Source organism: Cupressus sempervirens, chromosome 8 (assembly GCF_028749045.1).
Source record: "Cupressus sempervirens isolate cs-2001-9-10 chromosome 8, ASM2874904v1, whole genome shotgun sequence".
Lineage (NCBI taxonomy): Eukaryota > Viridiplantae > Streptophyta > Pinopsida > Cupressales > Cupressaceae > Cupressus > Cupressus sempervirens.
In genome coordinates, this window is record NC_143125.1 from 663,498,824 (window position 1) to 663,524,263 (window position 25,440).

Sequence of the window (25,440 nt, forward strand, 5' to 3'; positions counted from 1 at the left end):
TTCTTTTTAGTTCATCATGATAGCTCTTGATCTCTCTTCTGCATTTATGGCCACGTTCACATGGTTCCTTGCAATGGTGACATAACTCATCTTTCTGGAAGTCCTTGGAGTGATTTCTCCCCTTTTCATAATGTCTAGAATGTGTGCTAGGTGCATGGTTCTTGGATCCATCATTTACTTGGTGTGAATCAAATTTTAACGCCTTTTGGATGGCGTCTTCTAGTCTTTTTGGTTCATGTGCTCCCACTGCGCTCTTGATTGATTCCTTCAATCCATCTATAAACAGATAGGTGAGTCTTCTTTGTGATATTTCGGGTACCATGGTTGATAACTTTTCAAATTCCCTAGCAATTTCCATCACTGATCCCTCTTGCCTAAGCTGGGTTAATCTTTTGAAGTACCATTCTGCATCTATTCGATCGAATCGCTTTATGAGTTTTTGAGTAAATTCATCATAACTCTTTATTTGTTTATGTCCCTGGTTGCCTAGGTCATGTTGCCACCAATCTTGTGCTACTCCTCTTAAACGAAGGACAGCAAATTGAATAGCACTTTTTTCTGTCATAGGGTTTAAGGAGAGATATGTATCCAACATTTGTACCCATGAGCGTGCTGTAGTTCTTTCTGTTCCGTCAAATTTTGGAAGGCTTACTTTACTTATCTCCTCTCTTAGTCCTTTCTCTTGGTGTGTTTGTCTCTTCTTACTTGTTAGTGACTTCATCTGAGCATCACAATCATCTTTAAATGGTATCTCCCTTCTAAGTTCAGGATCAATTCTTGAGTATTCATTTATGATTTCATTTATATTATTTACTTCATTTACCTCATCCTCGTCTTCTTGTTCTTTGCCCTGTAGGAAGGAGGGTCTTGTGTGTCTATGCTCTATTTCTGGTATATGCCACTGATTATTATCATCTTCAGATTGGTGAGAATTTGTATCTCTTCCATTTTTGTTTATATTATGAAGAGCTTCCAAGAGGAGCCGATTTGTTTCACTTTGCTCAGTTATAGCTCGGGCATTTCTTTTAGTTTGTTCCATAAGTGCTTGAGTGGTTCGGTTCGTCTGTTCCACGAAAGCTTTTAATTCATCACTTATCTGGTTGTTCATATTGGTGGACTATTTCTTTCTTTCCCTCTCCAATGCTCTGTGTTCACGTTGGTGTTTTTGCATTAATTGTTTTTCCACAGGTTGGCAAGAACGATGCTCTGATACCACTTGTAATGTCCCGTTTTGAGAATACTTTAATTTACTCCAGAAATTAATCTAAGGTTTAATGAATGACTCCAATTGTTCGCTCTACACTTGGATATATATATTTGTATTGTCTTATCCTTTTCTTGAATGTACTTCAAATGACTATTAATTGTCCAATTTAAGATCTTGTGAGTATAGGGTTTGTATTTATCTTCAATAAAACTTCCAATCTTTCATTTAGTTAACACACACACACACACACACACACACACACACACACACGCACACACACACACACATATATAAGTATATATATGAGATGATATCTTTATATATAAAACATGTATTTGGATTAGGAGTCTTATCCTAATATATCAACTTATAAATTCTCTTTATACCCACGGTTACTCTTTGTTACCCTTATCCTTCACCATTAATGGTTTAAGTAACTTCCTTCGGTGTTTATTCAGCAAGAGTTATGCTACGTATAGCATCTATGGTTCGGATTTAAAGGTGACAGCTTTAATGTGATCGTACTCGCTCCACGTAATACTTGCAGTGTTTTGGCTCCACGTAATACTTGCAGTGTTTTGGCTCCATGTAATAACCCTCCTCAAATCTGCCCTCAAAAATGCTGATGAAAGCTCAAGGAATTTCATCAAACAATTCACATGCAAGGGACGTATGACTGATATAGCATTTCAGCTAGCTTCAAATGACCTTTTTACAATTTGCATCGATGAAAATCTTGTGCTAGAAGACTACAATGGACTACACAAATGACCTAACATGAGTGTGCTACTAATTTTGACAATATTCAGTGCATATATATGATCTAAGCATGAGAAATGAACACCTACAACCAACTGGCATTTTTACAAACAGTTGGTATGCAAACTAACTAGCTGATAAATAATAATATTAAATTGCTTAAATGACACCAACAACTATTATCTTCTTAATTGCAATGAAAATTACAATGCTCATGAAATATGGCCAAGACTTTGCCATTTACATGGATTACAAAATGATAATGCTGGTATAATGCACACTTACAGCTGAAAGCTTATAACACCCTAAAAACAATACTAACAAAAGAACCTGGTTGTAGATGGCTGAAATAATTTCCTTCTATGCTGCCTCTTCTGCTTTGCTTTTTTCGAACTGCTTTTTCGGCCTGCTTTTTCGGTTCTGCTTATTGAACTGCTTTTACGGATTGCTTTTTCCACCTGCTTTTTCGGTTCCGCTTTTTTCCGGCTGCTTTTTCATATCTGCTTTTTTCAGATTGCTACCATGTTGAATCTCAAGACCATATCTTTCAATGGGGTCAAGATTTCCAGCTTAAAGGGATTTCGTCCTTCAAACTATTGAGATATAATCTCCAGAAAAATCTCCAATTTCTTTGATATTTCCAAGCCTCCATAAATGAGAGCTATCCTCTTCCTTTTAATCCCTTACTCACTTGCTCCACGCTTCCGTCTTGCCAATGTGGGATAATACATGACTTTTAATATTACTTCTTTTTTTCTTTTTACAAAGTCCATGTATGTACTCAAAGGGGGACTCTTAATTTTTATAAAGTGACTTTATGAAACATTATAATATTTAATTTAAATAGTCACTTTACCGTTGTAACTTCAAACATTAAAATAATATACCAAATAAACTCGAAATCCCACATATAATAGCTCATTAGAAAGAGCCCACCAAAACGCATCTCATCCTGTCACTGAAAATTGAAGGCATTGCATCCCCCTATTGGCTTACTAAAAATAGTAAGTCTTCCTGACAACCCAACAAACGAACTCCATTTGGCCTGTAATTAAATTTGACTAAGCCAAATGACCTCAGGATCCCTTTTGAAGTCCTAGTTAGCCCTCGGGACCATACAAGAATGGGCTAACGACAACATACCTCCAAACTGGCTAAGTGGGGGACATTACAATCCGCCCCTCTTGATATTGCTTGTCCCCAAGCAATCTCAACTCAAGATGCTGAATAATCTCCTCTGCCTCCCATGTCGCATCCTCAACTGGTAGGTTCCTCCACTTTACTAGGTACTCCCTGATAGTCCGCCTGCGAAGCACCCTCTCCCTGGAGTCAAGTATAGCCTCAGGAATCAAGATAAGTTTTCCCTCATCATCGAGAGGTGGCAATACTACTGAAGACACCACATTATGCCCCAATGCCTTCTTAAGGCGTGACACATGGAACACGTTATGTACTTTACTGTTTGCAGGCAGCTCCATCTCATAAGCTACCTCACCCACTCTCCTGATTACTTTGAATGGTCCATAGTAGTGTGGTTTCAATTTCTCTGCTCCACTCCTCTTGAGAGAGGACTGTCTATACGGCTGTAACATGAGGTACACCATGTCTCCTACCTCGAAAGATCTCTCAACCCTGTGCTGATCAACATATTGCTTCTGCTGATTTTGTGCCCTTTGCAAATTTTCCTTCGAGGATCGCATAATGTCCTGACACTCCTGCAATATATCCTTGGCCTTAGGCACCCTACTGTCCCCAAATAACAAATCCAAAAAATTAGGAGCATCATACCCGTACAGTGCCATGAAAGGGGACATTTGAATAGACATATGGAAAGAGGTATTATAGCAGTACTTTCCTAGATGTAGCCACTTCACCCAAGCCTTCTGCTCTCCTGCAATGTAGTTTCGAAGGTACCCCTCAACCCATTTATTCACTATCTCTGTCTGCCCATCAGTTTGGGGGTGGTAACTGGTACTCGGAGTTAGCTCTGTTCCACACAACTTGAACAACTCCTGCCAAAAGTGGCTCATAAACCTACTATCCCTGTCGCTGACTATGTTCCGTGGCATCCCATGTAATCTAAATACCTCTCGAAAGAATAGCTTTGCCGTCTGTACTGCTGAATATGTGGACAAAATCGCAAAGAAATGTGCAAATTTCGTCAATCTGTCTACCACAACAAAAATACAGTCCCGACCCTATACCTTGGGTAGGCCTGTAATGAAATTCATGGAAATGCTATCCCACTTCTTCTCTGGTATGGGTAGGGGCTATAGTAAACCACCTGGAAAGGAATGTTCTTGTTTGTTCCGCTGACATAGTGGGCACTCCCTAACAAACTGAAGCACCTCTGTTTTGAGTCCTTTCCAAGTGAAGCGCTCTCTCACCTGTCGATATGTCTTAAAGAATCCGGGATGTCCTGCCAATGGTGAATCATGAAATGCCCTCTGAATCTTCTGCATCATAGCAGACCCGGGTACTAAATAAATCCTTTCCTTGTAGATGATTAAATCATTTACAACAGTGTATCAACTATCCTGAATGGTTCCTTCAATAACACTAGATGCCCAACTATCCTTGGCATACTCTGCCAAGATCAACTCTCTCCAATCGTCCATGACTATCCCAACAGCAAGCAAATGAGGCCTTCTGGATAAAGCATCTGCGACGATATTTTTCTTCCCTTTGACATAGACTATGTCAAAATCATAAGCCTGTAACTTACTCACCCATTTCTGTTGCCTATCATTGAGATCCTTTTGTCCAAGGAAATCTTTCAAGCTGTTATGATCTGTTTTTACTGTGAATCAGCTCCCTGGTAAGTATTGCCTGAACTTAGCTAGCGCGTGCATGATTGCTAGCATTTCTTTGTCATAGATGCTGTAAGTTCTCTCAACACCTCGTAATTTCTTGCTCTCATATGCGATGGGATGTTTGTCCTGCATGAGGACAACTCCTAGGCCCTCTCCTGAGGCATCACACTGCAGCTCAAAATGCTTGGTGAAATCTAGAATGGCTAAAACAGGGCATGTGCTCATCAGCTCCTTGAACCTGTCAAAACAATCCTGAGCCTTCTCTGACCACTTGAAACTGTCTCTCCGTGTCAAATCTGTAAGTGGTGCTGCTATCTATGAAAATCCCTTCACAAATTTGCGGTAGAACCCGCAAAGCCCAAGAAATCCCTTGAGTTGCGAAATGTTCCTCAGCGGTGGCCAATCCAAAATGGCCCTGATTTTGTCTGGGTCAACCCGAACACTTCCTGCACTAATAATATGCCCTAGATAGAGCAACTCTGTCATCCAGAACTCGCATTTACTCATCTTGGCATATAATGACCCCCTCTCTAGAATGTTGAGCACTGCATCAATATGCTTCAAATGTTCCTCCCAAGTACAGCTGTATATCAGTATATCTTCAAAAAAAATCAACACAAACTTCCTCAACTGATCTCTGAATACTCTATTCATACAGGACTGGAAAGTGGCGGGGGCATTAGTCAACCCAAAGGGCATTACTAAAAACTCAAAATGTCCATAGTGGCATCTAAAAGTTGTCTTCTCCACATCCACCTCTCTAACCCGTATTTTGTGGTAGTTGGATCTCAAATTAATCTTAGAGAAGTAGCAGGCACCGTGCAATTCATTAATAAGCTCATCAATGCGCGGAATAGGGTATCGGTTCTTGATTGTCTTCTTGTTTAGTTACCTATAATCAATGCACATCCTCATTGTACCATCCTTCTTCTTCACCAATACTACTGAAGAAGCGAAAGGACTCTTGCTTGGTCGTATGTGCCCCATGTCAATCAACTCCTTGATTGCCTTTTCTATTTCATCTTTATATCTCTTTGGATGGTGGTAGGGTGTGATGATGACTGGCTTAGCCCCTTCCTCTAACTCAATAACATGCTCAATTCCCCTATCCGGGGGTCTCCCTGAAGGTATCTCACCAAACACCTTAGTATGTTTGGTTATTATTTTTTGTACATCAGGGAGATACTCCTGTTTATGTTGCTTTGTCACCTTAGGCATTACTCTGAACTCTGCTGTCCACTGCACCTGGTCGTGTTTGAAGAAACTTTGCATCCGCTTGAGTGACACCACTCGTAATCTCCCATCTGAAAAACCTATGAGTACTATCTTCTTACCATTTGCCTCAAACCTCATTTCCATTTTCTGGAGGTTAATTGTAAACTGTTCCAGAGATTTCATCCAATTCATCCCAAGCACCATATCCTGATCACCAATGTTGACAACAAAGAAATCTCCCACCATGTCATAATCTCCCAAACGAAGTTGCAAGTTGGAGATTTTTTTGGTACAGTCGATTTTGAAGCCGTCGGCAACCATCACCTTAAATCCCCTATGCTCTTCTGTATGTAGCCCTCTACGTGTCACAAACTTTTCATCAATGAAGTTATGTGTTGCCCTTGTATCAATGAGTGCCACAAATCTTTGTCCATCCAAAGTTCCCCTAACTCTGAAAGCGACGGCCTCCTGTATACTGGACAATTGAGCTATCATGCTATCACTGTGTGCTTCCTCATGTGAAGAATTATCATCTCCATCTGATTCTAATGACTGCTCTGAATCTCCATCCACTGACTCTTCGGCTGAAAAGTACTCTATCTGCTTGGCTTTTGCTTTCAATGGACACTTATGTGACAAATCCCAAGGCTCCCTGCAATGAAAACAAAGCTTCGTCTTCCTGAGATCATTAAGTGTCTCACTGTCCAACCTCTTACTTTCCTCCTTAGGTGGCTGACCCTCTCTACGAAAAGGTTTACTGTCCTTATCTTTTTTCGAAGGGAAACTCTTTGCCTGGAATTTATTTTTAGAACCTGAAGAGGAATCCATGTCATGAGCTTTTTTAATGGCTTCTTGTAAAGTGGGAGGGTTGAGAGCTTTAATCCACCCTCTCAACGGATCAGCTAACCCATCCATAAATAGATCCAGTATCCTCCATTCAGATACATCTGTTACTAACACTGCAAGTTTCTGAAATTCTGAAATGTATGTTTCCAATGATCCCCATTTTTTAAGCTGAGCTAACTCCTTGAAATGTAGTTCTGGATCCTTCCTATCAAAACGTTCAATTAGTCTCTTCGTAAACTCCACATATGAGGTAATGTGTGCATGACCCATAGTGACCATACCATGATACCACCACTCGTGTGGTAACCCATCCAGATGAATTGCTGCATACTTAATAGCTTCTTCCTCAGGCATAGGGTTCAATTGAAAGTATGTGTCAAGCTTTTGAACCCAAGCTCTTGCTGTAGACTTCCCCGAGCCATCATAATATGGTAACTGAAGTTTCCCTACTTTCTTTCGTAGCTCATAGCTCTGGTTCTTGTCATGTCCACGTGGCATATGTTTCATCCGCACATCCATATACTCCCTAAAGGTAATTGCAGCAGTAAAATCTGGACCTCCGGCTTCCCAATCTCTTCTCAACTGGTCCTGTATATCAGTGATCTGGGGCTTTGGTACGTGCTGCTCTGGGGCTCTAGGAGGAAATGTGGGAAACATGGACCTTGAACTCACGGTCCTAGCTTGCTGGGATGCATGACCGAAATTGTTCCCAACTTGTTCACCTCCATTATGTGTCTCATCCTGATTGTTCCCATTCTGATTGTTACCATTCTGATTATTTCCTCCACCCATGTTAGCATTCAACCCCATTTGACGAGCCATCATTTGCATCATAAGCTCCATTCTTTGATTTTATTCCTGTGCCCTCTGTTCTGCTAATCGCTGTCCCTGTGCCAAAGTCTCTAATAACTGTAAGAATCTTTCCTCTCCAGGATCCCGAGCATTCCTGTCTCCCATATTGCCGCCTTGATCAAAGAATATCTCCTCTGTGTCTGTATGACTGGATTCTATGTCCACCTGCACGGATGAACTAGACTGTTTGCTCTGCAGGTCTGAAATCCTATTTTTTCTTGCTCTGGTATTGCGGAAATTATAAGGCCCCTGTCGCATGCTCAAACATAAATGCTCTGATTTTAGTGTTTTGACATTTCGTCAAACACTTTCCCCTCTATCTGGCTATTCCAAATTCCCTATAAGACCTCCACAGGATGGCAGGACTTATAGCTCTGAGAGCACTGTAATAACCCTCCTCAAATCTGCCCTCAAAAATGCTAATGAAAGCTCAAGAAATTTCATCAAACAATTCTCATGCAAGGGACGTATGACTGATGTAGTATTTCAGCTAGCTTCAAATGACCTTTTTACAATTTTCATCAATGAAAATCTTGTGCTAGAAGACTACAATGGACTACACAAATGACCTAACATGAGTGTGCTACTAATTTTGACAATATTCAGTGCATATATATGGTCTAAGCATGAGAAATGAACACCTACAGCCAACTGGCATTTTTACAAACAGTTGGTATGCAAACTAACTAGCTGATAAATAATAATATTAAATTGCTTAAATGACACCAGCAACTATTATCTTCTTAATTGCAATGAAAATTACAATGCTCATGAAATATGGCCAAGACTTTGGCATTTACATGGATTACAAAATGATAATGCTGGTATAATGCACACTTACAGCTGAAAGCTTATAACAACCTAAAAACAATACTAACAAAAGAACCTGGTTGTAGATGGCTGAAATAATTTCCTTCTATGCTGCCCCTTCTGCTTTGCTTTTTTCGAATTGCTTTTTCGGCCTGCTTTTTCGTACCCGCTTTTTCAGCCTGCTTTTTCGGTTCCGCTTATTGAACTGCTTTTACGGATTGCTTTTTCCACTTGCTTTTTCGGTTCCGCTTTTTTCGGGCTACTTTTTTGTATTTGCTTTTTTCAGACTGCTACCATGTTGAATCTCAAGACCATATCTTTCAATGGCGTCAAGATTTCCAGCTTGAAGGGATTTCGTCCTTCAAACTATTGAGATATAATCTCCGAAAAATTCTCCAATTTCTTTGATATTTCCAAGCCTCCATAAATGAGAGCTGTCCTCTTCCTTCTAATCCCTTCCTCACTTGCTCCACGATTCCGTCTTGCCAATGTGGGATAATACATGACTTTTAATATTACTTCTTTTTTTCTTTTTACAAAGTCCATGTATGTACTCAAACGGGGACTCTTGATTTTTATAAAGTGACTTTATGAAACATTATAATATTTAATTTAAATAGTCACTTTACTGTTGTAACTTCAAACATTAAAATAATACACCAAATAAACTCGAAATCCCACATATAATAGCTCATTAGAAAGAGCCCAACAAAACGCATCTCATCCTGTCACTGAAAATTGAAGGCACTGCATCCCCCTATTGGCTTACTAAAAATAGTAAGTCTTCCTGACAACCCAACAAACGAACTCCGTTTGGCCTGTAATTAAATTTGACTAGGCCAAATAACCTCAGGATCCCTTTTGAAGTCCTGGTTAGCCCTCGGGACCATACAAGAATGGGCTAACGACAACATACCTCCAAACTGGCTAAGTGGGGGACATTACACTCCACGTAATGCTTCCACCGTGATTGCTCTTCCTCTCTGAAAGTTTTGTCTTCTCCTTGAATGTGCTTTCGCTAGGTGATTTCCCAGTGTGCTTCGGCGGTATCTTTTCTTTCAGTCTGATTCCACGTATCTATTATGTACGCGTTTGTATATCTTATATACCTCGTCTTTCCCCTGCCAATGGCGTGCTTTGTTCCACGTTTCACGCCTTTGGTATTCTGCTCTTTCAATCTTCTTCCCTACCTCTTATTGGTTTTTTCCTATCTTTATAAGTATCGCAACTAGGCATTGAAAAGGTGCGAGTGAGGGGGCGTGTTTTGGGGAAAGGCTAGATTATTTAAAATGTTATTTTATTATTATTATATATTCAATCCATATATAATTTGAATATAATTTATAGTTAATAATACTCATGTATCGCTACTTATGCATTATGTCTTAGTATCGACTTTATAGTTAGTTTATTTTGTATTTTGTTCATTATAATTAAATATCTATATGTAAATCTCATCGGTTAGACTTAGTAATAAAAATATGTATACTATATAATTTATTTATTTATATGACTAATAATGTTTATATATTATTATTATTATTATGAATAATATTGATTTATGAATAATATAAATAATTAAACAGAATTATTTGCCGATAATAATAATAATTATAAATTATAATTATTGTGGATAATATAAAATAAATCATAAGTATTGGTTCATATAGTTTATCATTATTATTATTATTTTGTGAGTAATCAATAAGAGTATATGAATTATTAAATTTTATCTAATTATAGGACTTTCTTTAGGAGGGGCCATGACAAAATCCCCAACCTTAAAATGAAGTTCTCTCCTTTTCTTATCAGCTTTTTCTTTATACTTCTCAATGGTCTTTTGGAGATTTTGCTTGACTTGTTGATCTATTTCTTGCATTGATACAGAAAATTGTTCTCCTTCGGCACTCCTTTTATCGATACTAGTGAGATCTTTTAATTCAAGCACACCTCTAGGTTGTAAACCATAAAGTACTGCAAAAGTAGTCTTACCAATGCTTCTATTTATTGAGTCATTGTATGCAAACTTAGCTTGAGGTAAAATCAGATCCATTGTGTTGAATGCTCCTTTGTCAAGCATCTTAGGAGATTTCTAGGGCTCCTATTGACCACTTCTGTTTGGCCATCTGTTTAAGGATGATAAGTTGAAACACAAGTTAGTACCATGCTTCTTCCATAAAGTTGTGCAAAAATGGCCAACAAATTTGCTATCTCTATCTGAAACTATATTCGAAGGGAAGTCATGATTTCTTACCACTTCCTTGAAGAAAAGACCAGCAATATAGGAAGCATCATTAGTGCTCTTGTATGGTATAAAGTGTGCCATTTTAGAAAACTTGTCTACAACAACATAAATAGAATCAAATTCTATAGGTGTTCTAGGTAAACAAAGTACAAAATCCATGCTTATAGACTCCCATGGCCTACTTGAGATTGGTAAACGCTGATATAGACCTACATTTGTGTTAGTTCCTTTGGCCCTTTGACAAATAACCTTAGTTACCGATTCGTGAAATGAATCCGATTCAAGCACGTGAATTGGATCTGTGGATTCATGATTTTTTTTCTCAATTATGATTCGTGTGTATATATATATGAATTATATATACTAAAAAATGAGAGAAATACACAGAAATTCTAAAACTAAATCATTTCAAAGTATGAATCTATGATTCTAAATCATTTCATAGTATGAATCTTTGGATCAAATCCATAATGATTATAGTAAAATAATCGAAAAAATAATTTCAAATATTTTTTCCAAAAAATCCTGATGAATCCAGCCTCTAGGGCACGAATCCAGTAACACAGCAAATAACACGCCTTTCTACAAACTTTCTTATATCACTTTGCATTTTAGGCCAATAAAAATTCCTCCTTAGCTTCTCGAAAGTCTTATCTAGGCCAAAATGAGCTGCAAGACTACCGCTGTGCTTTTCTTTGATTAGATCATGTCTCATAGAACACTTGGGCACACATAATCAAGCTCCTTTGAACAATAAACCCCCTTGAATCAGTAAATCAGAATTATCATCATGATAAACAACATTAAGTTGTTTACAAGAAGCATAGATATATTTGAAATCAACATAAACAACATATATACCCTTGAGAGATTCATTACCTACACTCTTCAATTTGATCTCTTGAATGATTATGTCCCTCCTACTCAATGCATCTGCCACCTTGTTGGACTGCCCCTTCTTGTGTTTGAAAGTGAATGTGAAGCTTTGGAGATACTCCACCCATTTCATGTGTCTATGGCAGAGCTTATTCTGACTATTCAAAAAACTAAATTACATGACTGTCAGTATAAACAATAAACTCTCTTGGAAGAAGATGGTGTCTCCATTTTTTTAAAACTTGGACCATAGCATACATCTCTAGATCATAAGATGATTACTTCTTTTTAACATCATTTAGTTTTTCACTAAAGAAGGCAATTTATCTATTTTCATGGCTAAGGACAGCCACAATAGCATAACCACTTGCATCACACTCAATGGTGAATACTTTATTAAAAGCAGGTAAAGGAAAAATAATCTGATCTGCAACTCTATTTTTTAAAAATTTGGAAGCTCTCTTCAGCTTGAGAAGTCCAAATAAACTTCTTTTTATTCTCATCTTTATAGTATTCAAAATAGGAGCACACACATGGCTGAAACCTCTTACAAACTTCCTATAAAAACTTGCTAAACCATGAAAACTTCTCACCTCAAAAACTGATTTAGGAGTTGGCCAATTAAAAATAACTTCCACCTTGCTAGGATCCATCTTTAATGAACCATTAGTCACCATAAATCCAAGATGCACCAGCTCTACTTTCATAAACTCACACTTTTTCAAATTGTTCATTAGTTTTTGTTCATCCAATCTTTTCAAAACCAAATCTAGATGGTGTAGATGTTCTTCCTTACTAGAACTATAAATCAAGAAAGATGGTAAACTACTACAAATTTCCCATTAAAAGGCTTCAATACTTCATTCACAAGTATCATAAAAGTGCTAGGAGCATTTGAAAGGCCAAAAGGCATTACCATCCATTCATAGAGTCCTTTATTGGTTTTGAATGCAGTTTTCCATTCATCTCCACTTCTGATCCTAATTTGGCGGTATCCACTCTTTAAGTCTTTCTTGCTGAAATAAGTGGGCTCCGCTCAAACAATCCATGAGATTTTCAATCCTTGGAATTGGGAATCTATATCGATTGTGATTTTGTTAATAGCCTTGGAGTCGGTACACATTCTCCATCCACCATCTTTCTTGGCTGCTAAAACAGCTGGTATTGCATAAGGGCTTAGGCTCTCTTTGATTAGCCCCTTCTCAAGAAATTCCTTTACTTGTTTGTTGATCTCCTTATAATGCTGTGGTGTCACTTTATACGCTGCTATGTTAGGTAGAGTAGTTCCAGGAATGAAGTCAATTCAATGACTTATGTCTCTTATAGGTGGGAGTGAACTTGGAAGTTCATCCGCCACTATGTCTTCATACTTCTTCAAGAGCTTATGGACTTCTTGTGGCACATCTTTCACCTTTTCTGTTGCTGCTATAGTCTTGGGTCTGATTAGGACAGCAAACCCCACTTTCTCTTCCTTTATAGATTTCCAAAATTCTTTTTCTCCTACCAATATCACACTACTTCCAGCTTGTGCAATAGTTTCTTCATCCTTGAATGGTGTAAGAATAAAGTTAATTCAATCTTTTTCAATCACATGTGTGTTTTTCCTTCCATCGTGTTTTGCATACCTGTCATACTGACTTGGTCTACCAAGTAAAATATCACAAACATCCAAAGGGATGATGTCACATAGTACTTTGTCCTTATAGCCTCCAATGTGAAAATCTACCCAACATTGCTCATTAACCAATACTTGCTGCCCCTTATTTAACCATGTAACCTTATATGGAGTTGTATGAGGTATTCTTTTCAGTTTGAGCTTCTCTACCATATTTAGAGAGACCAAATTAACTGTGCTAACCGAATCAATCACTACTTTGCAACATTTTCCTTGTCTCTTCCGTGTGGTTCTGAAAAGTGATTTCCTTTGGGGTGGTTCATTCTCTATTGGCACTTTAATCAATGTTCTTCTCATTAGAAGTGACTCTTGCATCTCAGGAGAAACTTCTTGGCTAGTTGAAGCTACACCCTCACTTTCCTCCCCTTTGACAATCTGATATCTTGTTTCTCCATTGTATGATTTGCAGCTTTATTTTCAGGACATTGCCAAACCTGGCTCTGATATCAATTTGATGCAGAGGGAAAGGTTTACACAGAACTTGGAAACAATCTAATGCCAAATGGGCATACTTCCCAACAAATAGATACACATCAAACTTGATTTGGGTATTTAACCTACACAATATGACACCTCGAGGAACCTTTTTAATGATAAACGGGACATTGCAAAACCATACATGATCACCAAGCACACAAATACACATATAACAAAGTTTTACCACCTTTCTGTAGCAACAGTGATGAAACCACATAAACAAGACAATTTTTAGAAATCGGTTTGTTTGACCCATCCAATCACATAATAAATTTTTCTGGTAAGAATTAAAGTTGTTCAAAACATGATAAACTATACACCCGCCAATTTTTAGATCCTTATTTGACCATACATAGCTGTTACAAAATATTCTTTAGACTGCAGATTTGGGAAACTAAATTCTGAACAGACTAGTTTTACAAAAGTGGGGATAACTTGCTCATTTCTTGATGAAAACGAGTCAAACTTGAACCAAGCGAAAGTAGGCCCAATACTCTTTCCAATTGTATTACATGCATACCCCAAACCTTCATTATATATCTACCACTCACATGCAAACTGAACATCTTCACTATTTTGACTGATAAATATGAAATATGTACCCCTCACGTCCTTTACCTGTGGGAAAATTAAAAACATATAAAAATAGACTAATATATGACATTTGGACATTTTTCCTTGAGCCAAATGAAAGTTTTACATTTTGACAAGCTCACAGGTTGCCTCAGGAATGGTTTTTAACCCTTCAACGAAAAATTTATGATATCTTAGTCAAAACTAAATGAATCAACTTAAAACCAACGCCCGATTCAGAGTACTATCAGCTCCAATTATTGTGAAATCACGGGGATGAAGAAAATGAATCGAAATGAGCTATTTTCAGACTGTTTACACTCAGAAAAAGTAGAAAACTAGAGAAATTTAATTGCAGAACTCACTTCAAATCTTCATTGGTCTTTACAAATGAAGCCCAAATGGCTTTTTTAAGTCTATAGTCATTTAATGTAACTGATCCATGTTTGTAAGGTGGCTTTTCCACTTCTTTTCCATGTTTCTTTCCCTCTTTTTGCAAAACTATTGATTTTTAATACTTGCCAATTTGAGCAACTTTTCCATTTTAAAGCATAAAGTCTCGAAACTTTGGAAAATGATTGGAAATGGTCATAAATAAATTTAAATGTCTAAAATGACCCTACAAAATATTATTTAATTAAAACTAAGCAAAATTCCACAAAAAACACTTTTTGCGTACATGAGGCTAATCAATATGTAACAAACGAATTTTCCTAACCAATTTAAAACTTCTAATGATCTAATAACTGATTCCATTTCACATGAAAAAAACTTCCTTTAACTATTTTTAACTAGAAGTGAGTAATTGCTTCCTATTCAGTTTACAAATTATAATCATCTATTGAAATTAAATAAATGAATGAATATGCTGCTATCATTTTTAATCATTCTAACTGATAACATGTTCAGCTGAAAGTAAAGTACAACTATCAACTAATATCTTCAATCTAACTAATAACATGTTCAGCTGAAAATAAAGTAACAACTAATATCTTCAATCTATCTGATAACATATTCAGCTGAAAGTAAAGTAACAACTAACTATTATATTTGATCTATCTGATATCATGTTCAGCTGAAAGTAAAGTGACATCTATCTATTTAATCTTCTACGAATTTAAAGGTAAAGGTGCAAAGAACATACAAAAATTAATGGAGAAATCCCTTTATCATGTTGTTCAAGCCTCGGCATTTGTGAGAGGAGAAGCATTGACATAGGCTTAACCTCCCAACTGTGGACCATACTTATCCCCACACATCCGAACTTAATAGAACGACCCTCCCTACCTTGGAATTGGGCATGGGATGTTCTTAAGTCCAGCCATCCGAGCTACCCGATGGTTTGAGTGTCCCACCAATTATTCCTAAATAACTGAAGCTTTTGGACAAACAAAAAGATCTGATGATTGTCACATCTGCCTATATCTACCTTGGCCAAGGATTTCAAATTGGGTTCGCAAACCCGATCTCCACCACTCAACTTGACAAGAGGTTTCATCATTAGGACATGTATGAGCTATTATATGTGTTTGTTACTTAGTTATCTGATTTCAATCTTGATTCTGGCAGGTTATCTTCACCTCTTCACCATTTATGGCTTCCATGCTGGTGAATCCTAGGTGCATGAGAGATTATATCCACTCTATCTTGATTTACACCTCTTCACCATTGATGGCATCCTTGCCGGTGAATTCCTCGGTGTTTGGACTTCATGATATTATTTACACCTTTGCATGATGAATAAAAGAAATAGAAATAAATTCGGACAAGATCATTAATTCATGGTTATCATTATAAATTCCATCTTTCATATCCATGCCTGAGGCAATCTCATGGTGAATGAACAACAGGTGACATGATAATAGACCCTGTGAAATTCCGACTAAGGAAGCTATGTTTATATATGCATATTCCATTCAGACTGTATATAAATCTGACAACAGTATTTACTTTAACATGGAAAGATGAACATAGAGAACACCGACTGGTATGACAGTAAGAAAAGAGAGAATGACAAATCAAATACGTATCAATTGGACTTAGCATGACTCACGTAACTCGTAATAGATTGTTCCTTCCTCTCGCAGCCGGAAATGATGAAGTCCTGCGTTTCCCTTGCTCTAAACTTGTGGATGGATAAAGATGTGAAGGTGAAAAGAAACGGGATGGCAAGCTATGAGACCGATAATATTCTCAGAATCACTAGATTTTGCTTGAACGCATTAGCAGGTGAATACAAGGGTAATGGAAATGCATAGAGGAAAGAGTTATATCAAATACGATCAATGATACTCTATTAAATGGCTGGCTTGGCTCTTCGGCTACCTTCGGTTATCAAGAAGGCCATTCGAATGCCTCACAAATCAAATTATAAAAGAAAGAAATAAAGAGGGAAAGAATAAGGAGTTGAAGAGTTTTAATTTTAATTTTATTATTATTGTGCGCTCTTTTATACATTTGTGTACATATTGGTGAAGTGACATCATTAGATTATAAACTTATAATTTATTGGTGTCACCTCATTTTTATATACATGTGTTCGTATTTAAGGGTTTATAATAATGACTAAAATAATAAATTCCAATAATAAATCTTCAAAGGTATGAATTTTATTTTTTTAATTTAGATTATTTAAGTTTTTATTACATTGTTTTTCTAATAGCTCATGTGATCCCATAATGCAACCTGTGGTTAAATCTTTGTATCCTTTCCAAGGTAGTCTTAGGTCATACTTGTCGATCCTGATGACTAGACCAAATGACCATCCCCTTCCAATGATCCCGTTTAGCAATGCTTCCTCTCTCTTCAGTCTTCTTCCTGCAATCACCCAAGCAAAACATTCTTGCCAAGACATTAATTAAAAAATATATTGATCGTTAATTCCAATCAAACAATTGTCAATCATCTAATGACAATTATAGATTGCTTGATTATTTTCATCAACGTCTATAATAACTAACTCATGTCACATGATCATGAAAGAAATAATTCGTTATCAATTGGTACAACGTATATAATTAATTAACTTGTTTCACATGATCAAGAAAAAGAAATAGTTTGTTAACAATTGATACAACGTATATAATAACTAACTTGTTTTACATGATCAGGAAAAGAAATAATTCGTTGAACCAATAGTTATGATCAAATCAAAAATTAGGGCGGATGTAACACAATATGTATAGTGCCTTGGACCAAATGCGCTAGCAACCTTTCAAAGGATTATACTACATATCTTTGATGGGATGTTTGAGGGGAACATCAAAGCTTTTTTTGATGACTAGTCAATTTATAGTGGAAAGGATCGCCATGTGAAAGCCTCGGGGGAGTGCATTGAAAGATGTTGACGGGCGAGCTAGGCTCTAAATTTGAAGAAATGGCAGTTTGTGGTTCCGTTGGGTAGACTCCTTGGCCACATACTATGGAAGGAAGGACTGAAAGCAGATTTGGATAAGGTCAATGTTATCAGTCATATGGATAGGCCTACAAATGTAATCAACGTCAAATCATTTCAAGGGCACATTAGATACTACAACAGGCTCATAAAAGGATTTGTAAAAAATGTCCTTACCATTGGAGAAGATAACTAGAAAGGGAGAGCCATTAGCTTTGCAAAAGGAACAGGAGGAGGCATTCTAGAAACTGAAGTCAAGACAGGTAGGAGCACTTGTCCTCGTGTATCCAAATTGGAATAAGGAATTCCACATTCATGTGGATGCTTGTAGCCATGCAATAGGAGCCACACTACCCCATAAAAGTCTTGAGGGATTGGACCATCCAGCGTACTTTGCAAGCCGACTCCTATCAAAGGCTAAACAAAACTATGGCACAATAGAAAGAGAGGCATTAGGTATGGTTTATGCTATCCAAAAATTTAGACACCATTTTATTAACCACACCATTCACTTGGTAAATAAGCCTATTATACAAGGGTAAGTAGGTGGCTAATCCTCCTCCAGGAGTTTACTTTTAAAATCATAATATGTCTTGGAAGGAACCATGTGATTATATATCAATTATCTCAGAAACGGTAAGGAGAACTTGCAGAGGATGGAGTGAATGAAGACTTTTTTGACACATTTTTTCCAGATTGCCATACTACCTCATTGGCATGAAGAAATTGGCCAATATTTGACAACTTCTACCTTTTCAAGAGACATGTCAGTTAGCGAAAGGAGGAGGCTTGCATTGAAAAGAAAGACATTTAAATTTATCAACGAATTACTGTACAAGATGGGGCTGGATGAAGTGCTACGAAATTACGAATATGCGTAATGGAGGAGATTCCAGGAATACTTAGAGAATTCCATGAAGAAATTGCGGGAGGCTAAATGGGATCTAATACTACAACATGGAAGGTGTTATTAGACGGACTATGGTGGCCTACCTTACATACAGAGGCCCAAGAATGGGTATTAAGCTGTGACACATGCCAAGGAACAAGAAAACACTTGAAGAGGGATTTTATGCCTCTTTTTCCATCACAGCCGCATGTGTTACTTGAAAGATGGGGATTGGACTTTGTAGGACATCTGAAGGTAAGCAACATGCAAATATGTGTTAGTTGCCAAAAAGTATCTCACAAAGTGGGTGGAAGCAAGAGCCCTTCTTGACAACACAACATTAAGTACGACTAGATTTCTATACGAACAAATAGTAACTCCATTGCAATTAATGTATGGATAGGAGGCTGTAATCCTGGCAGAATACACAATTCCAAGCCTGAGGATATTAGTTGAACACAGACTAGGAGATACAGAAAGCTTGAGGCAGAGGCTCAATACTCTACTAAAGTTGGATGGTGACACAATGGGCTATTGAGGTAGCATAATCGGAAGAAAGTTTTGGCATGACAACCATTTACGAAGAATGAACTTTCAACCAGGACAACTGGTACTCAAGTATAATGGCTAGAATGAATTATGACCAAGAAAATATAAGGTCCATTGGTTGGGGCCTTATAAAATAAGAGAAGTGGGAGCAACTAGGGTAGTAAAGCTATCCAGTTTGGACAATAATCCCTTGAAGGATCCTAAAAATGGATCAAAGTTAAAGATTTCCAAGGAAAGGAAAGAGACATTTCATATAAATTCATTAGAAATTAAAGAGGGACTCAAAAGAGACTTGTACATAGAAAGGGAAAATTTCTTTAAGGAAATAAAAGGAAAAATAGAAAAAAGACAATAAAAAAGATAAGGCAATAAAAGGCTTGAGAAGCAATGGACAAAGGAAGTTGAGCGAAGCCCATAAATTCATTGAGGAGGAATGCGAAGGAAAGAAGATAGAGGGCACTATCACAATTGAGGAATCTGTATGAACGAGAAGAGAGACAAACGTAAACAACATACAAGGGGAAGCTGCCATATGATGTACAAGTGTAGGAGAGAAGGAAGTCATACAAAAATGAGACAGGACAATTGTACGCAATGCACAAGGACAAGGCACAATACAATGTACAAAGGTAGAAGACGAAAGCGCCACATGACTTGAGAGTAGCTTCGCGGGACAATGACAGTGTACGAAAACCATCGCACGTAACAGACATAGTGTTTGCAGACAATGTACGACATACGAACAATGGAAAGGATAGTGGGTGACTATGGTTAATGACGGTACACTCTGATACCACTGACGAAGGGCCACACCACCCTTACTAACTCATGACAAAGAATGCAACAAGATCTCTCAAGATCCAATCCAAACCCAAGCTAGTCCAAATCCACACTCTGCTAGAAACCTCTGAGATCTCAACTTGTACTTGCAAGCCACCAAGCAACCTCTTTTTTTTCTAAACTGCAGCCACTAGCTCTTCTCCAACTTTATCCAAGATCCAAGTGTAAACTGCCTCACATTCGGCGCTCTGTCTACACTCACAACTCCATCACAATCCTGCTGTAAACTGCCTCACATTCGGCGCTCTGTCCACAGACTCAGAAAAATTCACTCTTCACTTCCTCTTTCTCTTTCACACCTTGAAGCCTTCCAAGCTTTCCAACTTTCACACATTCAAGCTTTTCCTTCCAAAGCTTTCACCTCTCAAGCTTCTTCTCACGTTTCTACACCTCAAGCTTCTCCTTGAGCTTCTCCTTCTCAAGCTTCTCCTTGAGCTTCCACTTCTCAAGCTACTCCTTGAGCTTCCACTCTTCAAGCTTCTCTTTGAGCTTGATTTAGAAATGCTCATATGCCTTGCTTAAATAGGCACTTACCACCCCATGCATGACTTATCCACAACCTTCTAGAATTCCTCCACAACCTTCTACAACTTCCACAACCTTCTACAACTTCCAAAACTTTCTACAATATTCATAACTTTTTAGAATTCTACCCACTCACCTCGATAAATGGAATGACAACCATTTATTTTTTTATTTTTTTCTATTATGCGACCTATGCACCTCGAAAATAGAAATCACCTTTTCCTTTCTTTTCTCCTTTTTCCCTTTTTTTTAAAATTTATTATTTCTCCTCTAATTTTCGTCACTTTCTCTCTCCTCCAAAAAAAATAAAAATTAATTTTTTTTTTTTTTTTGCCAATAATTTTTCCATGCAAGATGCTCTTGCATTTGTGGTACTGTACGGAGTAGAAGACCGAAGCGAAAAGATAGTAGGGCCGTCCGGATAGAAGGTGACTGTACAACTCTAAGTAATAGAAAATTTGAGAAAAGCCCACACACAAAGGCAATAGGAAATGCAAAGAGTAGTCATTGGCAAGTAGTGAAACTGATTGATAGGAGAGTAGTGGTACTTGATTAATTCAATATGGTGAAACCAGTATGGGCAACCCTTGCAAGAGTACAATCATATATTTTGGAAGAGATAAGAGGTTTTAGGTACAAAATATGGGGTCTTCTAAAATGAAATGGAAGGGGAAGGGGAAGGGGAGGGGGAGTGAGAAGACTACAACTACAAATATCACATTTGAGAGCATTTCTGGAAGTGAGTACTGAACCTAGTGGGACAATGCCAAAGAGAATCATGTGTCGAAGGAGGCATTATGCAAAGCAAAGGTAGATAAAATTATTTTTATGCCTATTTTTGATTTGAAGGATTTTGAGCTTGTACTTAGGACTATGATTGCTTGGTATGATAAGAAAGGGCACAGATCGGTAATCTAGTACTTAGTTTCAACAAAGTATTACAATTTTTTATTTTGCAAAAGAAGCAAGGTATTTGGGGTTCCCAACCGAGGGCAAGACCCAACAAAAACTCCAACAAAAATGACAATGGAAGAAAAGAAGAAATCGTTGGGACTAATGTGTTGGGATGATCTTACAGATAAAGAGTGAGAGAGCATTATGAGTAAAAGCAATAGCCGAGGTTCGAAAAAGAATTTTATAGTTAATATAGAATGGAGATGTATTGTGGATTTGGTCAAGAGTAAGCTTACAGGAGGGAGCTAAACCTCTGATATAGCCTTATCAATGTTACCCTTGGTGAGTGGACTGAACATGGGGATGATGTTTAATTGGGCTCATCTCCTCTCAGAATGATTGAATGAATTTGTGGAGCTAAGGCATAAAACCTTCTACATGCCTCATCATGCCATAGCCATGTATTTGGAAGTGCTCCGCACACAAGTAGCTCCAAAATATTGGAGAACATTTTGAAGAGCACACAGTTATACTTGGGGGGGGGGGGGGGTGTGAATCAACATAATAAGAAATTTGCCAATTTAAAACTTTTATCCAAACAATTAACTTCAAATGCTGAAACGAACAATTATGCACATGAGCACTATAACACAAGATTTACGTGGAAACACAATGCAGGAGAAAACCATGACAAATAATTGCTTTCTAAATAAACTTGTACTTTTACATAAATTTGTAGGCTCCAACTTACATGAGGCTCCAACCCCAATGCTAATGAGCATCGACTCCCTGGAAGCTTCAATTCCCACACTTCACAGGCTTCAACCTACTGGAAGCACCAACCCCCATTGCTTGTCTTCCTGAGCACCAACCCACCGCTCGCAAACTGATTTTTCACCTTGTCAATGTTGCTTAATCTGAATCTGAATACATTTTCTTCCCAAATCTGAATACTTTTTCTTCCTTTGTCTAAAAGCTTATTATTTTCAAAGCACACTCTTCTCATAATCTGACTGTCCCCTTCTATCTCATGTTTTCAATCAGATAAATAAATCTGTATTTATTTATACATGTATACTGCACTTTTAGATATTCCACTCACATATTAACTGCTTACATTTTGTCTCATACTTTATAAAAAACACTCATTTACTATTGTCTATATCTCTTTTTATATTTTCATTCACGACACACGCATTTTCTTTTCATCACACTCACCTCTTTTTTATGAGTAATTCATTCTATATATATATCTTTGGACAAGAGTTATGTCTCTTGGAAAGAGACGTATGTTTTGAGTATCATATTTTTTAATTAATTCTCTTGCATAACCTTTGACTACCTTTTTCACTTTCCTTTTAAATAACTCATTTTGGCACATAATGAAATTACAAACATCTTTACTGTTGTCATCCAACGTTTTATTTTAGTCATGGTTTGACCAATACTGAAAATCAATTATTATTTAATGCTTCTTATCTGATTTCCATGGTGTGAACATTTTGGTCTCAATCGGTTTGTTTCTTATGATTTACCTACAGCCATCAACACTTATCTAGTTTTCTCCAATCTGCAAATTAGTAATGTTTTATTGTTTGTATGAATCTTTTCTTTGATTGTGTATCGAATTTGTGTATTGTTTAAGACACTGTTGATACAACATCACATAGGAAACTATCTTAATGCTGTTTCGATACCACTGTGAATCCACAAATAATCTTTGTCCAGACGTACGCACAATCATAGCCATCTTTCCTTGCCATCAACTATTATGCATAACGCGCTTTATTCACTTTCACCGCACATGGATAATACCTGCTTGAACCGGCCTCGGTATTGCTTGCACGATATGTTTGGTCTCTGACTTGCGTAGCTTTCCAATGATTTCTGGTGCCTTCTAAAATAATCACTGTTAACATGTATAATCATATTGTATGTTTAAAACATAATATCAATGATTTTGTTGTCACTGGGTATACGTTTGCCTTATCTGAGGTTTCTCTATTAATTGCTACTGCATATACACGTTCTTCTGCATATATGATGTTGCTAAATTGATAACTTCCGATGGTACCATCAGAAACCCGAAGCTTTTGTTCATCTTGATCATTGTGCTGTTGTCGCTGCCATTTGTTATCGTTACATAGCACATAGTAGATACACATTTCTTGTGTACAGTTTGGTGGGGATGCTTAATACATTTTTACCCATCGATTCACATATCATTCATGCCGCCTAATCAATGTGAATATATTACTTATCGCTATGTTGTTTGTGACTGTCGTGGCTTCCTGGGATACACTGAAACTCTGTTTTACTGTCTTCATATTGATTGGAACAATAACATATATGTTATGGTACATAGGTTTCAAATCCAATTCTACAAACTATATTGGTTGAGACTTAGATACCGGTATGTATAGAGTCGTTCCAATATATTGATGTGTTCGGCATTACCTTCTCAATGATATTCAATCATTGTGTGCTTGTAAATTGTAAATCATTAAATAACTGTTTTACATGAGCTCTAGTCAGAAACTGGATGGGAACAAAATATTTTATGGCCATTAGAATAAAATTATTGGCTATTCAAATGCTCATGCAAGGGTTAATGTAATAGATATGTTTTCCATTTGAAGACTTTCATGATTGTTGTCGTTTGATTTCACAATAGGATGCTCAACCAAGAAATGCTTCGTGTGTAAAAATGAATTCACTTGTTCCTCATCTTTTTTGTATACTGTCATAAATGTGCATCTGTGTAATTTCAATGCAGAAATCAAAGAGATGTTGTCTGTTGTTTTGCAAGATTTGGGGTTCAGTTCTGCTGTAATCCATCAGGTTTATTCTTAAACCACGATCTACTTTTCTGTGAAGTTACTTTTTTGATATTTTTTGATATTTATTTGCTATTCTTGATCTGAAGTTCTTATATGACTTTAAAGAGTATGTTTTCACTGATCCAAGAATATATATAATTGAATTTGTTTCAACAAAATTGAACTAATAATGTGAACAATACAGTTTAAAATTTTAATTTTTCCATCACCCTAAATTTCTTATTTCATATGGCATCCATATACACAAAATAATAATATTTTTTTTTCATCCTATCGTTGCTGATTCAGTGAAGCGGAGATGATAAGATTTTTCTAAAGACAATTTTTCTGTTGAATATCTGCTATTAGCAATGTGAATATTTGTCATTGGTTGTTTGATTGATCTAAAATTGGTTAACAGTTTATATACATACTGTTCATTTATATGTTCGATGCTATTCTGATATTATTCGGAATGTCTGATGCATTCCATATATATTTCATTGAGACAAGTTCACATATATTTGATATCATTATTGGCATGTCTGAAGATGCCAATTATTGTCTATTCATATGTATATTGGCCTGTTTGAATAATGTCGATTTATCATTATCGATCATGCAAGTTCTATGAGCGGGCAATGCACAATATTGAATCGGTATATAGTTCAGCTTTGTTATTCACACTGTTTTTTGTCTGATTGAAGCTACCGGCTTTATCACCAAGCTACATGTAATATAAGAATATCTTTGATCATAAGATATTCAAGATTTTGATATCACATTTGATACCATGTATATTGACCTCCAGAATATCAACAAATGATATTCACCAAGTTCTTTGTGTAATGGCCTGCTGAACAGCAATTTGCATAATACTCACCAGGCACTCAAAATTTTCATAAGGTATGTGCACACACATTCTCATAATGCTTACCATATGAACATCCACCATGCAAAGTATAATCTATCATGATCTGCATAGTCATTGTAAGATATCCGTCATAATATAAAATTAAGTTATTGTAAGATCGTCACCTTTCCATAACTTTTGTAAATACATGTGATAATCATTTGGAAGTCGTTACTTCCTCATGATGTACACAAGGGCCAGGCCCATTAAAACTATGTAGTCACACACCTGGACTTTCAAACTCCCTTTGAATATCAATCTTCTAAGCT

The 25,440-nt window shown here is 37.0% G+C and overlaps 1 protein-coding gene across 9 annotated transcripts in view; it reads left to right on the top strand.

The window, feature by feature from the left end:
* The window catches only part of ARP9 (actin-related protein 9), a 329,521-nt gene that overhangs the window by 81,886 nt on the left and 222,195 nt on the right, over window positions 1–25,440 (top strand). For all 9 annotated transcript variants that reach the window (XR_016355759.1, XR_016355760.1, XM_089798716.1 and 6 more), the window contains exon 9: window positions 24,216–24,280. Coding sequence is in view for 7 of the 9 variants with exons in the window: in XM_089798716.1 (XP_089654842.1) it covers window positions 24,216–24,280 (65 nt within the window). In the remaining 2 variants the exon portion in view is untranslated. The remainder of the gene's footprint in view (window positions 1–24,215; window positions 24,281–25,440) is intronic.